This window comes from Nicrophorus vespilloides, unplaced genomic scaffold (genome assembly GCF_001412225.1).
Source record: "Nicrophorus vespilloides isolate i.1.1-1 unplaced genomic scaffold, Nicve_v1.0, whole genome shotgun sequence".
NCBI lineage: Eukaryota > Metazoa > Arthropoda > Insecta > Coleoptera > Silphidae > Nicrophorus > Nicrophorus vespilloides.
Genome location: NW_017095532.1, coordinates 35,780 through 62,249, shown reverse-complemented (window position 1 = coordinate 62,249; position 26,470 = coordinate 35,780). Strand labels below are relative to the sequence as shown.

Sequence of the window (26,470 nt, the reverse complement as noted above, 5' to 3'; positions counted from 1 at the left end):
TTTTAAAAATATATAGACAGTATTATACGGGCTACATATCAACTTAATATCTAATGAAAAGTACACAAATGACATTAAAATTAAAAAATAAAATCTAATGTTCAAATGCGCAAAAAGTGCTACAGGCTTAAACTCTTATTTAAAAAAATCTTTAGAAAGCAATTATCAATGAATCAGATGTGTATATCATAAGATCTATATATTTCATTCTTATAATGTAATTTACTTTATGTGAATTATGCACCATTTGTTTTACAGGCTTAATATTATTGCTCAGAATATGCATTGGCAGAAGGCATTCTTTGTAAATTTGCAGATAATTGTTCACTTACGTGAAATATTAGAACCACCTACATTTATTTTGTAATAGAAATAAACTTTCTTATTTATTTCTATATGTTATCGTTTTTTTTTTCATTCATTAATTCTAATTTCGATTCGCTCGCCTAAAACTTAACTTTATACCTATTTTCATCTTAATAATATTAAGGTATAATAATTAATATAAGTCATAATGCAAAAAGAAAAAGATACATTTATTTGTTCATTTATCCACGAGAAATGTATGAAATATTTACAAACAAAACAGAATTAAATAAATAAGAATACAAATCGGGAAAGAAAATATTGCACTGCCAATTTTTTTTTTTACTTTTAATTTCCGCGATGAAAAAAAAGTGAAACAAAGTACAACATTTGCATTAGAATGTGAACCTGAGGTAGGTGCTTAATAATAACACTTTTTCAATTGTTTTTAACTTTTTCACAGCGTACGTTTGTTGATTAAAATATTTGGTGATTTATTTAGTAAAGAAATAATTTATAGATTATTTTTTTATAAAATCCAAGGCGAAGTAATTGGTAAAATCCATGGAAGACTATATTGTATATACTTCTTTTTATATCTTGTGTTTGCTTTTAGCAATTGAAGGTAAATGCACAAAATTGAGAGACTTACATGCATTTAAAATAATGAGAACGTGTACGAGTGCATTTTTTTTTTTTTTTTTGGAGAGAGCGAGAGAACCTAAATATTAATAATTAGAGATACTTAAATACATACACCTTTCGGATACTTACAAATAAAGAAAATATAATTTAATAATAAATCACGATCATATGAAGTCTTTTCAGTTATAAAGAGTTTGTCAGCAAAATTTAGTTTGTTTAATGCACAGTGTCTTATTTTCTTTTGCTTTATTTTAATATTTATATGTATATATATAAATAAGTAAAAAATATATTTATATTTTATATATTATAGAAACCCAAATAAAAGTATATGCATTTAATTAAAATGAACGCAATTCTCTTTCACAATATATATAATAATTAAAATAATATAGTTATATAAATAATGTCGCATATTTACAAAGGTTTTTATGTTTTTTTTAAATAAAAATAAAAAATGAATGTCCTTCATTGATTCAATACATTCCAAAAAATCTCTCATTATTGGTTATTAAAATATTCATGAAATAAAATATATATTTTGGTTAGTTAAAATGTAATGTAAAAGAAAACAATAAATAAGGAACTTCTTTAAAAATGAGATTTTTTTGGATAGTTGAGAATTTTCACAAAATAGGGATGAACTAGTTTGCTCAGAGCAAAATAAATTTGCAGCTGAGAGCGAGGGGTGTATATTTTATGGTTGATCAATTCGGGCTACCTACCGTATGAAGCATGTGCTGCAAAGCTTATTTGGGGATATACAGTCGTCGTGGCAAAACGCCCCGCATTTGGAGCACATCACCATTGCCTTCAAATTGCAAGGGCATGCATCGGCTTTCTTCGGTTTCAGTAACGCGGCCGGATGATCCACCATCAGATTATCACCAATTATGGTGTAATTTTGTAACTGATTTTCGCCTACTCCCACGTCCCCATACACAATCCCTTGTTGAACTCTTTGTCTCCGCGTGATCGCTTGCGTTCCAGGATTCGGACACTGCACTAAGAAGTCGTTAGAAGGTTGCATTGCTGGATGTTCGATGTCCACGCTAGCCGGTCTCCCTCTTCCACCGCCCCCGATAGAAACCATTCCTCCCGTATTTATTGCCCCGATCTGTTGTTGGGCAGGTGGAGCGCTGGATGAACGCGGAATGTGAGGGTCACCTACACCTGCTCGCTGCACTAAGATATACTGCCCCACGTGTCCCATCTGGTTTTGTGCATCAACCACCTTAAACATAAAAGGAAAGTACACTTTAGATGGATTGGTTAATATTGCCGATGTACAAAACATTAAATACTGAGCATCTAACCACAGTCTACATATATAATCATGCATAGACTGCAGAGATGTACTCACTCACTTCTGGACTGAGGGCTTGAGCCTGAGGTAGTACAGCCATTGTAACTGGAATGCCTTGACCAGAAGTAAATACATGTCTTACAACAACAGGAGGACTTGGTTGTCTTGCTTGTTGTTGGTAAGGAGCTGGTCTAGTTTTCATTTTAACTCCATTATTACTAGTAACCATATTGTAAGTACCTGTCAAAAATCGTAATATTAATACAAGGCTTTTTTAATCAATTGGAAAAAAATACCGGAAGCTGGAAGAGGCGGTGTGAACGTTTTATTTCCCCTTGAAGAACTAACATTGCCATACTGCGTCCTGTTATTTTCAACTTTTTTTGCATTGATATTAGCAGCTAATAATGAAGGCGGTGGTTTCAATTGGCACCGCAGTTGATCCCTATTTGGACTATTCTGAATAACTGCCTGACAAATTTGGTAACTACGTTCCAAATTAACTGCTCCTGGAGGTGGTTTGTTACTGCTGCGATTTCTATTACTTCCACTTTGAGTCGATTTCGGTTTCACTTTTGTATGTGTTGACACTGCCCTAATAGGCTGGCTTGTGCTTAAAGCGAGATATGGTAGTGCACTTGAACTTTGCACCATTCCCGCTCTGGGCAGAGGAACATTAGGTGTAATATGCGGAACGCTGAGGACACCCTGATTTGTTATTGATGCAGTACTAACAACGGAGGGTAGGCAGACAATAGTGGTGGGCGGTATCACCGTGGTGACGCCCTTGCTTATCGAAGGTGTTACTGTAGAACTTGATCCATTCCCAGATCCTCGAACAGTACTAGTAACCAAACTGTCGGGACTAACAATTTCAGGTGTTAATGTTACTTCCAATTCTAATTTTACTTGATTGCCTTGATATTCAATATATTGGTTTTGACTGGAATTATCTGAAACTGGAGCTGGTGTTTCAGTATTGACACCTAATGCAGCTGCTACCATATCTGAATCCATTTTAACTCCATATGGCCAATCTGTAGGAACAGGGAATGTTCCTTCTTCCAATCTAACTTCCAATTCTTCCTGCATAGGAATTACTTCTACATGTTCAGTTGTGTTTACAGTACCAACTAGACCAACAGGAACAGAATCCAATGCATGTAATGGCACCTCCAACAATTTTTCAGTACTCGAATCCACAACATCCCAACAGTCTTCTACTAAAAATTGAAATGAAAACATAAAATATCCGAAATATAATAATGAAATAAATTAACAAACCTGTGTTCACCTCTGAAAATAATGCTGCTTGTATGTCTTCGACTGGTGCGATCTTTTCTTCAACTTTTTCTGTAGCTGATATTTGGCCAGATTCGAGAACGTAATTTTCAGCATCGATAAACCTGTCTTCATTGTCATCTGTGCATACATCTTCTTGGTGAAAATTATTTTCCGTTAATTGCGATAAAACCAACTCGGACTCATCAACAACTTTCGCACTATAATCCTCAACTTCTTTAGGTAATGAAATCGATTCCTGTTGAATAATTAACGTATTTGGAAGAACTTCAGGAAATTTGACTGTATTTGATTCTTTAGAATGCGGCAAATCATCGCCGATTTGTTCTATGTCGTTTTTCGTATTTTCACATTCTGTTTCTTGTTGATGCCACGGAGATGACGCAGAAGATGAATTTGTCTCACTTATGGAAGGTAATGTAGCTACAGCAGGCAGAAGTGAAGACTCCACTTCTGCATCGAGTTCAGTGTCTATTACATCATCAACATCGTTCTTCATATCTTCAGACGGAGTTGCAACTTCGGAAGTTTGTGAATCTTCCTCAGATTCACGTGAATAACATCTATCTTCCGAATCATCGTCATCTTCCATAGAAATAAGATTGGTTTCATTTTCACTTTTAGCAGTATCTAAGAAATATATTGGAATAAATTAATATTATTATATAACATGTAATATAGAGATATATTACCATCTTCCTGGTCAATTGGTATGTCTTCAGACATTTGTGGTGAATTTTCCGGTTCAGGTAGAAGATGAGGTGGTGGTTCTGGTTGTATAGCAAAAATCTCCAAATCTTGAGAATGTGTGGGACTTGGTGTTTTACGTTTTGGTGATCGACCTTCAGAACTGAGGGAACGTCGCCGTTTCTCCTTTCCGTAACCGCTGGTAATGATTGTCTCGCTATTCGTATTTATAATAGAATCACTTACATTAATTATTGATATTTCTGGTAAACTACTTAAATTATTTTGAGTGTCCAACATCTGTTCAGGTTTGGCTTCAGCACTTGATGTCTGAATTGGAATCTCAGTTTTGGGCACTTTAGGTTGTCGGATAGGGAGTAAATCGGGTATTTGTGTAGGTTTAGATTCTACCGTCTCCTCAATCTTGAAATTAGTACAGCTGCGAGTCATAGCACCTACTGTCCGCAGTCGCTTCATAGGAGATGGTAAAGGTGGTTTAGGTTTGGATAGTGACGTTGAAGGACGAAGCTTTATAGTTGTTCTTATTGGAGGTCTGCTGATCATTTCAGTTTCAGAATTAGTTCTATCTCCCCAAATAGGTTCAAAGTGTTTCAATTTCCATGGGTCCAATCTGCTTCTCTCTTTGTCAGCTTCAGTTTTCAACTTTTGTTGGTTCTCTGGTGTGAATTCTCCTTCTGACAGACGTTCTTGCCATTCAAGACATGCCCTGGCAAAGAATTCATTGTTCAAAGAAGATGACGTTAACCGAACAGCGTCAGTAGCGTTTGTAAGTATTTGACGATCTACGCTAGGTAATAATTGCACTAATTTGTGTTGGTATAATGGAGGTAAAGCAGCAAATGTGTACTTGTTTAATAAGGCGCGAAGTGTTGTATTCACTAGGATTGAATCTGGGGTTTCTAGGTCTATGCAGCCTTCTTTAGTTTGTTCCAATTGAGCTGCTGTTGATAATTTTTTATTTGATCTTTTTCTAGGTTTAATACTGAACCCAGGTATTGATGCTAGTACTTCTTTCATTGTAGGAGTCTTTATAGAACTAATTGGGTTCACATCTTCAACAGGCTGTGGTGGTAAAGGCTTCACTATAATCCTTGGCACAGAGACTGTATTCCCTGAAGCAATTGTTGTGTTCTTCCGTCTTCTCTTAGCTTGTTGTCGTAATGCATGTTTGATCACTTTCTTGTTATGTCTTCCACTTTCTTTGTCTGATGTTGTACTTGATGAGATATTATTAAAATTTACATTGTCTTCAGGCACATTTTCTTGGGTTATATCCACTTTATCTTTAACTACTTCAGGAGTAACGTCGATTTCCATCACGCAGTGTATATCACATCTATAAGAAATGAAAATTAAGATAAATAAATAAAAAGCCAGTAAATAAATATAATATTAAACAAAATGCCACATAACCCTAAAAAAAATTCTGTCATTTTATTTATAAACAACTGAATAATTTTGTTTTATGCTTGTTAGAAATATAGACATATAACATGGTCTTGAGCTAACTGAGTTGATGTTTGTTTGTTTAGACATGATTAGAACAACAATTGTATCTTAAAACTTTTTCTTATATTTAATATGAACTTACATGAAAGTAATAACGAACACACAGCACTCTTCATTTATTAATTCAAAGAGATAAGTGAATTTAAGTAAAAAGAACAAAACGCAAAAAAAAACAACAAAATATATTTCAGCCCATTTTATTTTTAATAGTGGCCAGCCGAGATGCGCGTTTCATCTCATCAATGTTCTCTTCGGATTTTTCATACATCTGACACCCGTTAGTTTTATTGTTATCAGATTAGATTTAGACCTTTTTTCTTATAAATATTCTTTTAAACACAATAGCATTGACAGCAGCAGTAAAATTTCATCCGCCATTTCAATATCACAGGGTGAATGTTTTCTTTTGTGCAACCCCAACACAAGCGCAATCTCCTGTTACATATAGGTACTAAACATCAAAACATGCAACACAGAAACGTTAAACATTTTTTTATTTTTCAGTTCTGCTTGATTTCCAAGATTCGGTTTTCATTATTTTTTAATAGTTTACCATTGTTTATAAAATATTTACATATAATTTATATAAAATCTTATAATATTTTTTTTGATGGTGACATTTTACTTTCCCAATTTGGTAATGACGCGAAGGAATATTCATTTTATCGGCGTGCGTTCAGTTCAGGGATACCAAAGGCGCTTGTTATTTTTTCAGTTGCGCACAGTACGAACATCTTTACATTTGTCGAATTCATTCATTCATTCCTTGTTTAGAAAGATGGCAGACACCAAGTTGTATGATGTATTGGGTGTTAACCGTAATACCCCTGATGCAGAGATCAAGAAGGTAATTATGAGCAATATTATAAGTGATTTTATAATTGCATACTTCTGAAGCACATTTTTCCTGATGTCCTGTACGCATTTTGAACAACCAAGTTCATGCGTGAAGTCAAGGCCGAAATATTGCTGCTTCTAAAATTTAAATACCGTTTCCTTGCAACTTTAGTTTAAAAAAAAATATAAATTTTTGTTACATCATGTAGTATTGTCAGTACTAAATGTTTACAGAGATTATTCACATAGTCTTTAATTCTGTTTTTTTTTGTTTTATTAATTAAATAATAATTACAACATTTTTCTCTATTTTATCTGTCAGCAATACCGTAAGCTTGCCAAGGAATTTCACCCCGATAAGAATCCCGAAGCTGGAGATAAGTTTAAAGATATTTCATTTGCATATGAAGTGTTGTCTGATCCCCAGAAACGCAATATTTATGATAAATATGGTTTGAAGGGACTTAAAGAAGCAGGTGGGGGTGGAGGACCAGAGGACTTTAATAATATGTTTGGCTCTCTGTTTGGTGGCATGTGGGGTTTTCCAGGCATGGGAATGCCAAGGCGCAGAGAACGAGGTGAAGATACTGTTCATACTTTAAAAGTCAGCTTGGAGGATTTGTACACTGGAAAAACGTCTAAACTCCAGCTAAGTAAGAACGTTATTTGTAGTATCTGCAATGGGCAAGGTGGTAAGGCTGGTTGTTGCCAGCCTTGCACTAAGTGTAAGGGAACAGGTATTAAAATATCATATAGGCAGTTAGCTCCTGGAATGGCACAACAGATTCAATCCAGATGCTCAGATTGTGAGGGAGAAGGAATGACAATTAATGCAAAAGATCGGTGTAGGGCTTGTCGTGGCAAGAAGGTTTGCAATGAAACTAAAGTGTTGGAAGTACATGTGGACAAAGGTATGAGAGATCTACAAAAAATTATTTTCCGTGGAGAGGGTGATCAGCAACCCAACATAGAAACTGGAGATATCATTATCGTTTTGTCTCAAAAAGAAAACAAGAAGTTCCAGAGGAGTGGGAATGATTTACTCCTTGAACATACTATCACTTTGACTGAGGCACTATGTGGTTTTTCCTTTGTGCTGAAACACTTGGATGGCAGTGATTTGTTGATCAAAAGCACTCCAGGAAACATTATCAAACCTGGCGCTGTACAATCTGTGATGGGTAAAGGAATGCCATTGTACAAAGATCCATTTGAATTTGGAAATTTATATATTACATTTGAAATTGCCTTCCCTGATAATGGAATGACTTCGATGGAGAATATACTAACTTTAAAGAGCTTGCTGGGACCACTTCCAGAGTTTATTATGCCAACAGGAGAAAATGTTGAAGAAGTTGACATGCATGAATATGATCCCAATGATAAAAGGGGTCAAGCTGGCAGAGGAGAAGCATATGCCAGTGATGAAGAAGGAGGTGACACACCTCTACAATGCGCTCATCAATAGTCACCTATATTTCTTTAATTATTTTATTTAACTACTTAACTTTATTCTGCTCTTCTTTCTAAATAATGATATCATCTCACACCAAAAATGTTTTTGTTTCTACATCATTTTAGATTGAAATATGTCACAGAACAAAACCAATGGTAAAAGCATGTATTGTTTATTTTAACTTTGAAGCTGTCATTTATTTTTGGTCGAGTTTTTATTTGTGTGGGATCTGTGATAATATCAATATTTTTGCGACAAAAAATCTTTTATGAATCAAATAAAATGACTTTACAAATTTCTACAGTCCTTGAAGCTTTGATTTGTTTATTCACTATTAATAATTGTTTTCTTTGTTTTTGGTACATGAATCAAAGCTCGACTATGATATTACATATACATATATTTTATAATTGTAAAATGAAAATTTAAAATACATCAAATAGGCAAATTATTTGTATTTAGAATTTTATGTTTAGACAATGCGTTCCTATTGTGTTGAGCAATATGGTATTTAATCGGTATAGAATATAAGGACAAAGTTAGAAATATGGTGCATATAAGTGTCAAAATTTATTCATTGAGTGAATATTGTGTTTGTATATCTATTTGTAACACTATGTGAAAGACTTAATTAAATTCTGTTCATATAGTTTTAGAAATAATTTGTAATATTTTAACACTTGAATTAAATGATTCCATGATGAAGTTTTCCTAGTTTATTTTTATATTCGAAAAATGGTAGATATTTTGTATGTTGGAAACCTTCATTCAACCCCAGATTATTTGGTTGCCTATAATTAATTTGTACAATCTTATGCTGTATTGAAGCGAATTTATACAAATATATATATATAGAAATATATCATGTAATGACAAATCAGTATTTATTTATTAAGACAAAGTAATACCCAAACAGCGACCAATTAGTTATATATTTTTCTTGTGAATCGTATATATATAGCACAATTATAGACGAAATCTTTGATACTTTTAATTAAAGAGATGAACATTGTTATTACTACACTGCAAGGATAACGAAACCCTACAGAGTTGAATTGTCTTGAGAAGGGTCGGACCGCGGAGGTTCGTCCGAATGCTAGAGTATTGATTGGGATTTGGAGCAACTGCTCTGTTTCTGGAACATAACTCATGCATTACGAATGTCCTCTGCGGATGATAGAATGATTACATTGGAATAATAAAATAAAATTGTAATCAGATGAGGATAAATAAAGTATATCATCCATTCAACCCAGTGATTATGGTTTTTAGTCTGCAATTAAAGCTTCTTGCATGGATAGTAATGATTTGTGTATGAGTATACTAACAATGGTAAAGATGCGTTTACTGTTGTACATATTTGATTTTATAGTTTGGTAATTGCTAATTTTTATGGGAATGTATAAAAGTATCAAAATGAGTTATAATTTAGTTACATCGAGATTAATCGCTTAATTGCAAACATTGTACATGATATAAAATTGAATGAATTCGTTACAATGAGGAAATTGAGTTAATGAAAGTAATTCACATGGAGTTCGAAGATCTTGTAGTCTTCTACTAAAATGTTTCTTGGTATGTTCCTAATAGAATAGAAGAGATGTTAATTGGTGATAGTTATTTCTGGTACAGTGAATCTGCTTATGGTATTTGATGATCATGGAAAATTGAGCATACGTTGAGGGAATTTATGGATTGGCGTGGTGTGTCCGGATGTGTGAGCGATGCGGAAGATGGCCGAGGAGGGACGCCCCTGGATCGACGGTGCAGTGACGCAACCGTAGCGCACGATGTGCCCTGGCCAGGGGGGAGCAGAGACGGACGGAAGCAGGAGGAAAACTCATGGCTGGGCCATCCACAGGCCGCCGCCGCCGCAGCAATCGAGAACTGGATGGCGCGTGTGGTGGTCTGGTCTAGTGGCAGGCTGAAGTGAGTTTTAGTCCGAGAGTTAACCGAGCGCCGAAGCAGCAGCGTTCGCTTGTGGGATCCTTCGACGCCGCCGACGACGACATCGACAACACCGACGCCAGACGTCTTCGCGGAACGCGCGCGTTGCGGTCACCACAGTTCCCCTCATTACCACCCATTACCAACAACACCCCTCCGGCAAGCGAACGAACGTGCAAGCTGGAAAATAAGAATACAGATCATCTTCGTAACATCTCAACCAACTCCAGGTTTTGGGTCAGCGTCAACCCCCCTACTCCCAAGGTGAGTTGCAGTACGTACTGTTGAAGGCGACGTCACCGTACCACGTGCTTCCTTCGCAATGCCAAAGTCCCAGTTTGCTGAGCTGAGCGCCGATAACAAATAACAACGGCGCAAGAACAAAACGCATGCACACATTTATGAAGTACCATTAATTGTTAAATGATGCGCGCGACCCAGTTCTTTGCCAATTTCAATTCTTCGCGCAATACTAAATGAAATTGTTTGCATATTTGCACATTTCAGATTTATTATTGTTGTTGTCTTTGTCGTTATTATTATTTGTTATTAACAATTGTTGCCTTGACTCTCGCCGGCGACACTTTGACCTTCGGTGTCCCTTAAAACGACGGGGTCCGACGCCACATAACAACGATGAGCAAAAAGTGTCGCGCTTCATCACTCCTCTCCACCGTTTTATCTTCCACTACCTCTGCCTACACGTGTCTCCTCGCTCATCTCCCGATCGCACTGTAACGCATACACGCCAAGAAACAAACAATTATAACTTTTTATCAATATTACATGTGGTACTGATGGTTTGATCGCTGTTGTTCCTGCATACGTTTCCAAAAAGAATCGATAATCTTTCTTTATTCATTCATTAATTCTTAGCACTACATATTTTCTTCGCCAACGTTTTCTTTACTTGGGGAATTTCCTAATCAAATCTAATCGAAAAACTATACATTTTAAAAAGAATTGTTGTGTACACTTTGAGTACGTACGTACATGCTTGTACGTGTTAAATTCTATACATTCACAATGATTTTTAGAAAAAATATTATGAGAACAGTATGGTAACAAGAAAATATTCTTAATATTCTATTGTAATATGCAAAAAAAGTTTTCATACATTTTGAAATTATTATTTTACATATTGTTATTTATGAAAACCAAGTTTTATTTAACTTTTCTTTCAGAGGAGATTGGACAATTGGAGTGAAACAATTTTTTCCATACAAATTAATGTAAAATACAATTGTGCGATCCATGCCGAAAAAATAATAAAAATATGTATAACGTTTATTAAAAGAAAATTATATATACAGTGAAACCTCGCTTAACGAGCACATCGCATAACGAGCATTTCGCTTAACGAGCAAAATGAATTGTAAGAAAAATAATTCGCTTAACCAGCGATGTTTCTCACAACGAGCGATGTTTCGCACAACGAGTGACGATGAGAAGAGAAGTACCGGATTGTGCGCATGTTACATCATTTTTAAAACTTGTGTACACATATTATGTGTATTTTTGAATATGTTTCACTATACGAGTAAAAATCTGGAAATTTTGGAATGGATTAAACTCGTTAAGCGAGGTTCCACTGTATTTTGATAAGGAGCATGAATCATCTTCATCTTTTCTTCTATCGTGGAATGAACCTTCAGATTTGCAGAAAATAAAAATAGAAATACAGTCGATTCCTCTTAATTGGAACACTGGTTAATCCAGACAGGCGCTTAGTAGGGACAAATCCTAAAGAACGGAAACAAAACTAAGGAAATAACACAAATTCACTCCGTTATTAAAAAAATCACACACAATATGTCTCAGCACAAATTTGGAAAATGATGTAGCTGGCGCACAATCCAGGACATTCCTTCTCCTCTTCACTTATGTGAAACGTTTTTGTTACAATTTATTTTGCAATAAAAAATCAGTTCATGCAGAAGATATTCGTCTCATGCAGCCCGAAAAATACGCAAAAATTAGTGAGAGTTTAAGAATTATAAATATTATTTATGAGTCACTATCAATACAATTATTGTTTATTAAATCACTTTAATAAATAAACTTTCAAGTATAAATATTTAACATAATAAGCATTACAAACGGTTGTAGTTGTAGTTGAAATAGTTTCAAGTGTCGCACCTCTTGGAGGTGTCCTCAATTTCCACATTTATTATCTCATGTTTGTTTGTTTTATTTTCCCGAAAGATACTGTGTATATTTTTTCTTTATTGTAACTTTTAACGAACGATTTAACCAAACCAAACCATCGACAAATATTGACCAAAGAAATTGTGTAACCAGTATATGTCGGGCCCAAGAAACCGTGCTCGGCCGTGGGATGCCTCCTTCCTTCTTCGACTCTATTGGCCGCCATTATCGTCGGCTCTCTTGGCAAATAGAAAACTGATAGTGTGTTATCAGCTCAACGCTTTTATATGAGTAGCTCTGTACGTAACCAACAGTTTTTTCACATTACAAATAACAAGAACTAAAAATACATAATGGTATTCAATGTGCACGTGAGACGAAGGGGGTGGGCAGTGTAGATTTTTCTTCTCTTCGTCAATACAACAATTAAGTAACAAAAGCAAACACGGTTACAAAACAAGGCTGTTAACGAGATAAGACCGAAAGTGGTTTGCTTATTCCTCTAACTCGCCGTCTCTGTCGCTCCGCAGGAACTCATGAGTCTTCTACTTTTCGAGTATGTGATTTGAAGCTATTGATACAGCGACACTTGGCATTGGCCCTGCTCGTGTTTGGCGTAAATTCAAAACACGAAGAATATTTTCTGTTCATCAACAACATTGTGACCAGAATTAGCTCAACCGATGTTTTGGGTCTTCGTGAGGGTGGATGCTTGTTAATGGGACCCCGTGACTCCGGGCTCGAAGGACGGCAATCGCACAAGCGTTTATACGGGGAGTAATATTGCTTGTTGTAACAGTGGTATTGATCGTCTGTTCTTCGGCTGAACTAGGGTGTGTAACCTCCGCCAGTTACGCTCTTATATTTCTGTGCGGGACTTGGGCCACCAGCCCCCAATGGAAGAAAGAACAGCCGCCGCAGTAGCTCGAATACGAAGAAAATCAATTCCTACTCATATACACACATATACAAAAAAATCTCGAAAATCCAATTTTATTAAGATTAAGGCCAATTTGCTGCTGCTTTCCATTGGTCAATGAGACACAATTTTATTATTGAAGTCATTTAAACTACATCATTTATTATTATTAAAAAAAAAAACATTTAAATACAATATTCAACTTTTAATTATTATATTAAATATTACTAAAGAATAACAATATATAATAAATAGTTATCGGAGGGCGTGGCGAGAGGCGCCAGTTACGTGCGCAAGTGAATTAAGGGCGCAACATTTTCTGTATAGGTTTACTATTACCTATACACTTCATGTTTCTACTTCGTTTGCCTTAACAAAGAAGTTAAATCCGATATTAGTTGTTCATGCCATATTCATTCATATAGCCTTTCTTTTCTGCTGCAGTTGTTAGAACATTATACTAAATTGCTATATCGGATCGATTAATTGCAATTAAGTAATTGCACATTTTTATTTTGATCAATTAAAATTTGGTTTCTTTACTACTTGCAAATTGAACACGTGCACATCACATACTCCAGTTACGGCACTAGTTAAAGTACTTTTATTAAAACATGTATATTTTCAAGTCATCCTTCTTATCTCATCCTTTACTGTTAATCTAATTCAATTTTATGTAACTTAGTACTGAATGAATAAATCTTGCAAACTATGTTACCGCTGCACTAATCACGTTAACTATTTGTATTTAACAGAATAAAGTATTGCGGCATGTTTATATTCATTTTAATTTCAAATGTAAATTATTATAAAAATTAATAAAAATATTTAATTGAATTTATAGTAGAAAACATAAAATACTTTCAGCAAATTACTATGATGACATTTTTCTGGATTTCTTTCAATCTGTTGTACTTTATGTGAGATGCGTTTGCTTTATGTTATCAAGAAGTTGTAGTTATGTAAATTTTGCCAAGGCCGTAAACTGATGGTTCAAATGAAATCCTGAAAATGAATGTCTGTGTGTATGTTTGTGTACTAACGAAAATGTCATTCGCTTAGAAAAGGTGAGCATATGCATTGCCTTTTTTAATTGTCTTTAGAGCGGGAAACAAACAACGAAAAATGCAACTATGTATGTTTTGCCAAGGACGTGTCATGCATTATAAGAAAACTGGAACGAGATAGCAGAGTGTAAAGACTGTAATGGAAGGAAACATATATATAAATTGGTGGACATTTGTTTTAAGAAAATATTTAATTAAACTAATTATATATTTTGAGCGGAAAGACTTACGTCGAGAATCCTTTGGTTGAAAATTGCTCTAATATGTAAATAAAAGTGTAATAAATAAGTTTAATATAACTTGTATTGCAAAGTATATTTGACATTGTAATTAAATCAAAGCAAACTTAAATTTTAAACAAATAATTTTTCTTTATTCTTAATAGTATGATATTGCAAAACAAAAATAAAATTCTATTCCTGCAAAGGGATATTTGATAGTACTTTCCCAAGAGATATTTTTTGGGAATTTAATTGGGTGCGGATTTGATCTCTTCGAATTCTTGAATAGAAACCACATCCAGACTCCGTCGCCTCCGCTTTCGCATCAACAATAATCATTGTTTATATTATATTTGTAAATGTATCATATTTGACCTTTTTTTATTTAATATGTTTAATACAGTCGGCGTTCGGTTAAGATACATTATGCGTACGCTAAGCGTATGTACGGAATGCAATCGGAGGATAAATTATCATATAAATATAGTAGTATCTTGGGTTGCGAGCATAATTCATTTTGAATCGTGCTTATAATCCAAAGCACTCGTATTTCAAAGCGAGTTTGCGAGTCGATTACCTACAATCGCGTCAAACAAAGCGTATAGGTCAGGGTTTCCCAAACTTTTCCTGCAACGGAACACTTCGTATATTCTGAAATTTTCATGGAACGCCTTGTTTATTTTGTATGGTAGGCAATAACACATATTCAAAAAAAATATGAGAAAAAACATTTTCACGGAACTGTTAACTATCCGCAGAATATAGTTAGGAAAACCCTGGTATAAATAATAGTCGTATTGCGAAACCTCCCTCGTTTCCAAGTTAAAAATTTTTTTTCGTCTTACTAAATACTCCCAAGTTCATTGTACATGGATTATTTAATATACACGTGTTTATTAGTTCGCGCGAAGATACTCGATATTCGTACGAACATACACTGCATTCGGCACCATATGATCGGATTTACGTACTCAAATTTTCAAAAAGTCTACATATTTCAATTTAACGATTTTAAAAAATATAGATAACTTACACCGTCGCCGGCTGATGCGTCTGACAGTGTATATACTTACATATATCTGTAATTCAGTCAGAGAGCCTTAAATAAATATTTACGTATTATCGAATGTACGTTAAGTTAACATATTTCAGTGGTTCTCAAACTTTTTGGTCCGCGATCCCCTTTTGCATTAAAAAAAAATAAAGGACCCCTTTCCACGTATTTCTACACATACCCATTATGTATAGAAATGCGTGGAAATACCGTCCCGTCTGTCATCAATTTTTCGCAACCCAAAATTTGAGAATCACTGTTCTAAAGCATATTATTAACTATAGTCCTCTCAGGTAAATAGTAAATTTCTATTTTGCATTTCTTAGATAAGATATATATAGCAATAATAATTATTATAGTATTGTTAATATAATAATTACTTATGAAACAGTTCTTATAAATGTAAGTAATATCATAATATATTTAATATTTACATTCAATTGCATTTGACTGTATCAATATTTCGACTGTATAATAAATACAATAATTTTATAACTGCAAAAGTTTCATATTTATATATTTCAATAAATATTATAAATATTCTAATCTTATCGCAGACAACGGACATTGCATCATGTGGAATTATACGAGCTTTGCATTAAAACAAATTGAAGATAACATTGTGAACATTTTTTCCCTTAACTCGTCCCCAATTGTCTCGAAACAGCTAAGACAAGTCATCACTAGGCAAAGTATTATATTAATATATTACGAAATGCTCCAGTACAAAAAAGTTAAATTCTCAGTACTTTAATATTTCACCTTATCTTATCATTAAGCAATTATAACTCCTCGTGGGTTTGTAAATAACCTGTTTATTTGAAATTAAATTAAGTTCTTAAAATGTGTCTTGGTGATCTATTTCTCTGAGAAGTCTTTCATTATGATGGAGTTTTATAGGTGACACATCGAGGATGTGCGCTGTAGTTATTTCATCCTCCAGTTGTATTTTAGTTTGAAGTTTGTATGCAACCGGACACATTTAAATGTACAATGCTTAAAACGCTAATAATGAAAATATAAATCCGAAAACAAAATGTGTAATAATATTGAAGCCTTCTGTTGTTGAATATACTTCACTAATTTGTCTATTCGCACTTGAATTCGCACAAGAAATCAATTACGTAGTTTTGTTTTAATAATGACCATTGTGGAAAATCCCTTTTCGCACAGATATGTGGAAACTGTACAAAACATTTTTTTTTGAAAAGTGAATTCTAACTTAAATCAAGGTTATTATAAGAATAATCGACAATTTTCTGCTATCAAGTTTATTATGTGTCAATTTTTTCGGTGTTGACATTGAATTAAATAATTTGTATGTTCTTTATCAAATTCTTAATTATCTGAAATCATTTGAGAATAATTTGGAAACATTTCGAAAACATTCTATCCTATTTTTCTGATCCATTTACAAGTTGTGTTGATTGCCTTGCATTGATAAATTTAGTTGCTTTAGAATGGAGAAGATGCCAGTAAGAAAGTTTTGCAAACCTTAATCGAAATTAATGGCCAAATTTGATTTTTTATGATTTAGAAATATTTCATGGCAATGAGTATCACTTGTTATCCATAAATGGTAGAAAATCAAATCTAATTAGTTATTATAGATTACTAGATTCAATATATTTACTAATCTATATTATACGTATATTTTATTTGTTACATCTTTAATTGGCAAGTGTCCTTTTACATAACATAATTTCCTGAATCCCATACCATGAAACATATAAAAGTATAATCATTAAAGGGTTGATGGAATACCATTAAAGTCATCTGGGTACGTCACTGGTACATTGCATAATATTTGATACACAAATGCGCTTACAAAACATCCAACAGAAGTGAGCATGCGCATTCATTACAAATTCACAGCTGTGAGAGTTTTGTTAATTGAAATCTCGATAGGAAATTCAAGAGGTTATGTGGGATGTTGTTTCGACAAGCTTGCTGGTGTTATCATCCTGTTAACATTTAACTTTGGGTTAAATATCCAAACGGATTCCGATATACGCAATTTCTATATCAACTGAAATTGTAGATGAATTACAAGTTTAATAACATTCAATACCTACATTATCAAGAAGTTGCTAAGCTAACTTCTAATGTTACGTTTTACATCTTGCAGGATTGTCAAGGGACGGTGTTAAGATTATTTAAAGGGATTATATTAAATAATCATGATAATTGCGCTAATAAAAAGATCAATTCCAGGGACTTGAGTGTTTTGCTCAAATACATATGCTAATTGTGCGAAGGATATTGCGCGGATGATGACGAGGAGATGGGTATGCAGGCGGTGGACGTTTTATCAAACGGAATGGATTGATCCTCGTCGCTTCGGCTGGGGCCTCTTTCACTATGACATGACCTCCTCTTCTGCCGCCAGAGATGGCTGCTTGGTTTGGCTCTGGGTGCGGTCGATGATGAGAGAGTCTCTCACGCACACATGAGCAGCACACAAGCAGAGAGACAAGCTGACGACGCGCGTGAGTCTCACAGTTGAGGAGGAACAACTAGCTGCCTTCTGCACTCTGCCAGTCTGGCCGAGCTCGAGGTTCTGCAAGCACATACGTTGCTGCCTGCTTTTGCTATTCCGAAAGCAACAATATCCATATATCTTGTACGTAAGAGTACAAAGAAAAACGGATTTTAAAGATCCCGGTTCTTTCGGTTCAGTCCAGTCCATTTCGTCTCTCACTGTCTCTCTATCTCTTTCTCACTCAATATATCTGTCTTAAGGATTAAATTGGATATGACGGAGTAGTGTATGTGTGAGTGTGTGCCAGAAAACACATAACCATTTCTTTTCCTACCCTCCCCCAAAAAAGTAATACCTAGGTAATTATTTTTATTTTATTTCGTTTGTTTGTTGGTGTTTTTGTTATATATACTTCTGCTTATGTGCTTCGCGTTCCGATGTGTTCCGTCCACCATATACTTTTTTTTATTTTCGCGGATTATCCAATTGTTGATGACTTAGTTTTTGGCAAGGCTTAAGTCATCCAGAAGGTCTGCGCGCTATTTTAAGCTTTTGACGTGCTACACGCGGTGCTGTAGCCGAATTCCAAACTTTAATTTTAATCCCCATTACATTAACACACTCTCGCAAACGTACAGCAGAGGCAGAGGAAGAGTGTGCACACACGATTAACCAAAACCGCACTAAATCCGCGTGCACTTTTACCAATATTAATTCGCATTTAAAAGGCATCGCTCGTACGTCACCGCTGTGACTCATGCGATATTACATCTCTCTCGGTCACGCAGATCCACGCATACGTTCATTTCAGGAAAATCCCTTATCTGGAGACAGATTCCGGTCTATCGCATCACAATTATAATACTGCATGCATACTATCTACATCTGCCTCACTCTCTTGCTCTGCGTATATTTTATATTTTTACTTTTTCTTTCACTTTATTTGCACCGCATCAAATGTGTGTCAGCTATTACATACATTTCTTCTCGCCATTGCTTTGTTTTTTATTATTATTTTCATTTGAGTCGTAAGAGCGACCTTCGACTTTGACGATGTATTTATATTATGTAAACGATTAACTGCATCCTAAGGTCATCTAGTTTAAAATGTAACCAATCGTGAAAAGAGCACACGGCTCGACTCGCAACCGACGATGACGAGAGAGATGAAAGCACATAGCATCCTCGGCATTAGTTTGAAATTAAAACAAGATCATATATATATATCACTGTACTAAGCAATTTCGATCTTGCATCTCTTCACCCGTTACGTAACAAACACATGTGGTTGCCGTTATATACATATACACATGCGTGAGATCTTACACACACACACACAGATGAATGCACACGTGTATATGTGTGTGTCAGTAGAACAATTGATTTCCTCCTGAGATTTATACGTTGTTTTCAATTTCCTGCACGAAAACTCATCTCTTTAGATATCTCTAATTAGTGATCCTTTCCTATGTGTATTCGCATGTACGTATTTGTACGAGTGGTGGCTACATGTGGCAATCATCATCATTCGCGAATCACCTTGACCTTGCGCGAGCTATGATAATTTAGTTGAATTATTTTTTCGTTACATCCTCGTTCAGGATCCTCTCTTCTGCAACACACACACACTCATTAACATTTGTTTAATAACCAGAAATGCAATTACATTTTCGTCGCTGCGTCTGTTTCTTTGTGCTTTACATATATAGAAAAAAAGTGCACTTACTTGTACACGCGAAATAATTGCGTAACAATTGACGTCAGAAAATCCCAGTTCTCATTAAATTGTTGTAAATTTATGACATAACTCGAACTCACCGATATCAAGATTACAAGCTTATTATTTCCAATAGTTAAAGTTAATAATTTAACAGTAGTCAGTACTTTTCTTTTATGTCGGCGTTAAAGTTTAAAAGTAACTAAAAAGTTATTTGTAACATTTGCGCATATTCATTTGCACTGGCAAGATGAGCTGTCGAGTTGTGCGAATTACGCAACTTCACGAAACTCATAAGTTGCTTATTCACAATTGAGAAATAAATTAAAGAGAAATACGCACATGATTTATGTATTTGTTGACGAAAGTACGCGAACGAAAGTGGTCTAAACGGCCACACAAAATTGTTCGGATCCAATACTTTGCTTTTTTCTTTACAAAATTCACATAAATTATTAAAATATACAAGCACTAAAGGACTAAAACAATATAGAGCATACAATATTTTTTAGTATTTAGAGGTCGTGTCATCGACTTCACCGATTTATGGACCATTGTTATAATTTCCTGATTAACATCTAAACGCAAATATATTTTAAATTAAGTAAAATCGTCCGGACAATGTGCTTTTAACGTTAACATTAAAACGAAAATGCGTTGCATAAAGATATAAACTTAATAATAAATGATTTCAATCTAATATTTTTTCTAAAGAAAATAATTTTATTACTATAAGTGTTTTTTACATAATACACAATGGAATATTACATGTAATAGAATATCATTATATAACGAGTACATTTGAACAGCAGCTGTTTGAATATGAACGTGCATTTACATATAGTCAAAACGATGATCTATTTGAACTCTTTTTTTTGACAAACTTAGATAAGATTGTTATTTTAGTTTTGCCACAATAGTACTTACATTAATTTAGTACAATTCTTAAATTATTTAATCAATCTCATCTGAGGTCATTCACCGACCGTCCATAGGGCCTCCTGGAAGCCCTTCCATACTCAATGTGATTTTATATTAAAGAAGTAACCAATTTTTATATTTTACACTAATTTCATTTACATTTTTATTTAAACACGTGTCAGTACTGGTACATACCCTTTTCTAATTAGACTTTGATCTGCTGGCCTCCCGATGTGTTCCGTCTAATTTTGAAACACAATTTGTTTTCTCCCAACTTGATTAAAGCTATAAAAGTTGTGAATCGACTATTCTTGTTTTGTTTTTTTTGTTGGTCATTTGTTTGTCATAATTAAATAATCTATGAAAAGCGCATTAATGGGTCATCAAGGCCGCGGTGTGTCCGGTCAGACAAACAGTAATTTCTGTATGCATTTGCAGTGTTTATGAAAATTTCGATTTTGTATTGCATGTATATTGCTTAAATATTCAGTGAATACAAAGCGTATCATATTAGCGATTAATACTTTTAAGGATTGAATCTTGAAATATACAATAACAATTAACGCCAGTGAATGTTGAAAAGAAGATTTAGATAAAACAAACATGTAGTCTTCGCTTGAGTTAAATGAATGCATCTCAACAATTAAAATCTATTATAATATCAAAATTTAAATCACTTTCGTGACTGACTTTTTTTTGAAATTAACATTTTTTCTCTTCTTTTTTTCGTCGATTGTCATTTTTGATAGCGGATTTATAGGTCAACCCCTATATAAATAATTGATGTAACGTTTCAATTCAAAAATTTGACATAAATTATTGATTTTTATAATAATATATGTATATAATAATATGTAATAATATATGTATATATATATTATATAAAGTAATATGCAGCACCCTGCGTGAGCTCAAACACACATATTCCATATTTTAGTGCAACCTGTGCTAATTATAATGCCGGTTACGTAAACGACAGAACGCAAACTAGTCTTCGAGAAGAAATTTGCATTTTTTATTCACTCTCATTTTCGTACTTTCCCGCATACAGTTCCAAAGGTTTTAAATGTAGCTTGCGGGTGTTTTTTTTTGCTCTCCGCCGTTTAGCGAGTGTGCGTTTAAGGATGCGGAATGATTTTTATGAATGGCGGAGGCCATTGGAGGCTAAGCAAACGTTTTACAATGAATTCCGTTAAATTACGGGTTTCGCTCTCATACCGGAATCCCGTCCACTAAACCAAGCACGTCTTTCTCGTATTTACGTGTATATTTATGTGTGTGTGAATATATATATATATACACATACATATTTATATATCACTTTTATTTTCATTATAACGGCATGTATATATATATATACTATATTACTATGTAGCAGTTGAGTCTCGAGGCGATCACAGAGGAGAACGTTTTCACTTTTCGGCCTCCTCCACGCTTTCTGTGTTTGGTGTCGTTGATGTAGGTCATCATTACGAGACACACATCATTGATCCAAAACATACACAACAGACACTCCACACGTGTCTATCAAATTTTGGCCTTCATCAAAATCGAGGATCGCACGCATTTTTTTATGCCGTAAATGTAACGGTGATTCTTTCACCTTCTGCTTTGAGGAAGGTCCATCGTAACCGAAACATATACAAACGAGGAACGGACAATCGGTAGAATGTAATAGATTTTAGATGTAATAGATTAAGTTCAATGCTTCGGATTACTAATATATTCAAAAACAAAAGTCAATGATCATTTTATATTGTTGAACGAAAAGGCAAATATAGGTTTTGAACAAATTATACAAAAAAATAATAATTTAGTGTACTTTTTGTATGTGTATTTTTTTGAAGTAATTTTTATATTGGTCAATTAATATTTAATTGGGAGGAAAGATGCGGTCAATATTGTTGTTCTTTATTATTTAGTTTGTTTTGAAATTTTCAAATCGGAGTATAGTGGGATATTGCTGTAATTGGCAAGTGTACTGCTTTGTCTGTCATATAGTGTTAAAACTTACTACTCTAGCAAATTATCTCCATTCTACTATTGCTAAAATAACCATTCAAATACTATCCGTGTCACACTTATGAATATTTAATTATTATTTTAAATAATAATATTATTACAAATATCTAAATACTGAAGTGATAAATCCTGAAAAATTACCTTATATATCATTCATCATTAAATATATTATTAAATTATGTTTCTATATATTCTGGAATATCAATTAACAATATTTAGGACCATAAAATTACATAATTAATTACAAACTAAAAATAAAATATGAAATAAAAATAGCACATGAATCATTGAAATGGTCAAATGAATGGTCAAAAGAATGATAAAAAGAACTATGTAAGTAATTACATATTGTAATAAAAGTAAGAGAATCTTCTAGAGAAATTGATAATGTCGGCATCTCGTTACTGTTTTGAGGAGAGGATATAGTTTACATGGTCGGAGGAACGTCGTCAAGGGAGTGGACATGCCAGAGAAGTACCAGCGACCGTGAAGATCGACTTTTTCGGCGGATAGCCATGCAAGACCGACTTTGAACAATAGGGTTTCTGACATGCATTAGATGAGAGTTCTTGGTAGAATGTTCTCAATAAGTATTTACTATTTGTCACAGACTTGGCCTACATTCTTCGTGACAGACGTCTTTTTATATATTTATTATTAACCTTAACTGTTTTATTGAAAATAAAAAAAATGTTTAAATCAAATGATAATGGACCTGAAGTACAACAAACAAAATTGATTAGGACTGATTTATGACAATGTAAATATTCTAACAATCGTTAATTTGAGAGGCAGGTCGTGCAGCACACTATATTTTAATGATTTTAATAAATGTGGCGGAAGCGCCGGGAATTTGCTTTCACTATTACAAGAACAAGTAATTGTTCGTGCTCTGAGCATTCTGAAAATGAATATTAAAGTTTGATTTGCTAAATTATATTATACTTATAAGATAAATTAGAAAATATATTTAATGTTTTTTTCCTAAATTGTTAAATAAATATATTGCAGTTCCTAACAGATTATTTGAACTGATATATTTCTTGAAAAATCTAGAATTATATTTCAATAAAAAAAACAATTTATGCATGGCTGCCGTTTCATAATCAATATTCTGTATTTTATACATTTAACTCGACTGTAGGATAAATAATATCTTCTTGATTTCACGTGTCGCACTGCCGCTCGTCGCATTTGCATTTTTTGGTTGTTACGTAATGGACACTAACGTGGGCTTTCACTTGCCAATACGGTATAGGTCTATATGTACATTATACAAATATCTCTCGAATGTAAAATTGTGCGATTCGAACGAAAACCGAAAGGTGCTAATTCCCATTAACTGTGGCCAGTTTTTTATTTAGAACTGTGGCTCCTTTTTTATTTCGCTTATATTATATTATCTACTTATTGGACTGACTCAGTTTTTGCTTTCCATTTGGGATAGGTCGAGGATATCGGTATAGACCCATTTTTATTTCCTGGTTCTTTTTTTGTTCATTGGATTGCTGCTTTTCATTGTATTCACACGCCAGCTATGTAGTCCCACTAAACAGCATTCCGATGGAAAATTATATAAACAGTTACTTATAATATAAACATTTATACAGTTTTTGTTGATATTTTTTATAATAAACATATGGAGGAAAAGTCGATTCCTGTTGCTGCAATTTCTATAAAATAAATAAATCAAAAGTAGTTTGACAAATGCAAATTAGCGTATATAATTGTGATGAAAAAAAAAACAACAAGATAATTGCAATTTCGGAGCCAATATAAATTATACCATAAAATTAAAACATTATATAACCCAGACTATGTAATTAGTGTTACCCGCAAACTTCTTAAAATATATATATATATATATATATATATTGCTAGTATCCAAATTACCTCTTAAAATACAAATTCTATTACCATTGTTTACATTATAAATTTTATCGATGACAATATAATAATCGCTATATATTTTTGTTTAAATCAAAAATTTAATATAAATATATTATTTAAACAATGGAACAATACTGCAAAACTTTCCTTTACGATATTATCAGGTTAAAGTATTTCGTGTAATTCAAATAAATTATAGATTGGTTACTGACTGCATTGATCATATTTTCCGCGTTCCGATTGGTCATCACTATAGTTGCGTGCAATTTACGCATATTCATGTTATACTTTTATTTATTTTTTTGCTCAGGCTTTTGCAATAACAAGCAGACCGACTCTCTTAATTGCTTTATTTACTTCTTTCATTACATATCATTTATTTGTGTATTTATTACATGTGCACATATTTAAATTGCTGCTCGACGCTCATCTTTCAACCATCGAAGATTGTGTCACAGGATGACACGTGACGAATTCAGAGTTCAATCAGTCGCCGCCCTTTCTTCTTAGTTCTTGTTTTTTTTTAATTCACAGTGTCATTGACGAATACCAACATAATACGCACACCTATGCATGTATTGTTCCAAGAAAGCTGCACGAATAATATTTGAGTTGCTTACGAATGTAATCGCTGCTTATCTTATCTTCATTTGTTTCTGATACTGCTTAATTCAAATATAGTATATCTTCAGCGCGATGCTCTTTTAGATTATTCATTTATATTAACAACTTTAACAATTAAAGTACAAAAAAATGTTATTTTTTTTTATTACTTCAATCAATAAAATAACTACACAGTGGTTTGTAATTAAAGTTAAATATATTTGTTCATAATTCAACTGGTTATAAAATTAACTTAATTGCTCAACAATTACAAACCAACGTGCGAAGAGAGAGTAGATATTTTTAATTGTCCCAAAGATTTATTTATGTAAATGTATCATATTTTTCTACAATTATAAAGCAAATACGTACATTCATATTATTGGCATTGGGCTCTCCTTTGTATTGAGTTAGTAGGTTAGGTTAGATTAGATTATTTCTAGTTTAGATAAAGTGAACAATTAGCGAATTTGCACGTACAAAGTTTATGGATACTTGCACTGTTGCAACGTTGTACTTTTATCAGCGAAGGTAAAGAGGGCGATTGCAAGAGCGAAATAATAATTTAACATCAACAAATAACAAGGAAACTAAACTAAAGAAGTAAACACAGTTTTCACTTTGAACATAACAATCGGTGATGTCACGTCGTTTTAAATAAGGCTAAATGAAAACTGTATTCTTCGAGTTTAGATCAAGGCAAGAAGAAAATTATAATAATGGTAAACGTTATTTTTCTTTATCTTTTCAAAAGCGCTGATAATTAGTTATTGGTATGTTTTGCCTTACCAAAATAGGCAGATTTGCTGACTAATGATATAAACCTTCGATTGGCCCAGTTTTAGGACATCTAGTGAAAATTTAAATTGTATTTGAGCGCAATCTTGGAATATAATTGTATAATTTATTATTGGTTGAATTGTTAGTGTTGATGGTTTTCGAGAACAGACTGGAAAACCATCCCAACAGTCTCGCGTTATCCCTGCTAGACAATAGTGACACCCTCCACTGACTAAAGAGACACAACACCCTCCCCTACTCTTTAGAAACTAAAAATTTGTTTTCTTGTCCATCAGAGTGATTATTTTTATTTAAGTTTCAGAGTGTCGTCAAAATCAATTTTTAGTTGTGTTATTAATGTTATTGAATTATTTTTTTGTTAAATTTATATTTGTTTATAGGAAGATTTCCGATGGGAAATCGTTCCGTTCCATGCCTATTTATTTTGTTTTTTTTCTGTTTTTATTTTCTTTTATTGTCTATGTCAAAAAACTGTTCAACTCATTGTCATAATTGTGGCAATTTGTGAATGATTAAAAATTTAAAAGAATCCTATTTAATTAAATCAATTCGGTTAGTAATTCGAGTTGACTATTTATGATAGTTTTCGAAGGTTAGTAATAAATAAAA

The 26,470-nt window shown here is 33.5% G+C and overlaps 2 protein-coding genes and 1 long non-coding RNA gene across 5 annotated transcripts; 1 reads left to right on the top strand and 2 right to left on the bottom strand.

Moving 5' to 3' along the window:
- Positions 1-1,524: 1,524 nt before the first annotated feature.
- On the bottom strand, positions 1,525-6,207 carry LOC108569259 (polycomb protein Asx). Of its 3 annotated transcripts, none has more exons than XM_017930745.1 (6): positions 5,859-6,207; positions 4,252-5,603; positions 3,542-4,189; positions 2,554-3,480; positions 2,319-2,497; positions 1,525-2,185 (listed from the first exon to the last, which is right to left on the bottom strand). In XM_017930745.1, the coding sequence occupies exons 2-6, from the start codon at positions 5,582-5,584 to the stop codon at positions 1,673-1,675; spliced, it is 3,600 nt and encodes a 1,199-aa protein (XP_017786234.1). In that variant the 5' UTR covers positions 5,585-5,603; positions 5,859-6,207; the 3' UTR covers positions 1,525-1,672. The 3 variants fall into 3 exon arrangements, with proteins under 3 accessions (XP_017786234.1, XP_017786243.1, XP_017786253.1); XM_017930754.1 differs by having other exon boundaries at positions 2,554-3,477; XM_017930764.1 differs by having other exon boundaries at positions 2,105-2,185; positions 2,315-2,497.
- Positions 6,208-6,492: 285 nt separating this feature from the next.
- On the top strand, positions 6,493-8,774 carry LOC108568925 (dnaJ homolog subfamily A member 2-like). The gene is made up of 2 exons (XM_017930278.1): positions 6,493-6,623; positions 6,936-8,774. The coding sequence occupies exons 1-2, from the start codon at positions 6,555-6,557 to the stop codon at positions 8,079-8,081; spliced, it is 1,215 nt and encodes a 404-aa protein (XP_017785767.1). The 5' UTR covers positions 6,493-6,554; the 3' UTR covers positions 8,082-8,774.
- A 212-nt stretch (positions 8,775-8,986) lies between these two features.
- LOC108569053 lies at positions 8,987-10,761 on the bottom strand. Its single transcript, XR_001891319.1, has 2 exons — positions 10,299-10,761; positions 8,987-10,196 (listed from the first exon to the last, which is right to left on the bottom strand). It is a non-coding gene; the product is annotated as an uncharacterized LOC108569053 (long non-coding RNA).
- Between the last annotated feature and the right edge of the window lie 15,709 nt (positions 10,762-26,470).

Coding starts and splice junctions, on each gene's coding strand:
- LOC108569259 (XM_017930745.1), bottom strand. CDS start 5,584: ATGGAAATCGACGTTACTCCTGAAGTAGTTAAAGATAAAGTGGATATA. Junction 4,190..4,251: donor ACCAATTGACCAGGAAGATG/GTAATATATCTC, acceptor TATATTTCTTAG/ATACTGCTAAAAGTGAAAAT. Junction 3,481..3,541: donor ATTTTCAGAGGTGAACACAG/GTTTGTTAATTT, acceptor TTCAATTTTTAG/TAGAAGACTGTTGGGATGTT.
- LOC108568925 (XM_017930278.1), top strand. CDS start 6,555: ATGGCAGACACCAAGTTGTATGATGTATTGGGTGTTAACCGTAATACC. Junction 6,624..6,935: donor CTGATGCAGAGATCAAGAAG/GTAATTATGAGC, acceptor TTTATCTGTCAG/CAATACCGTAAGCTTGCCAA.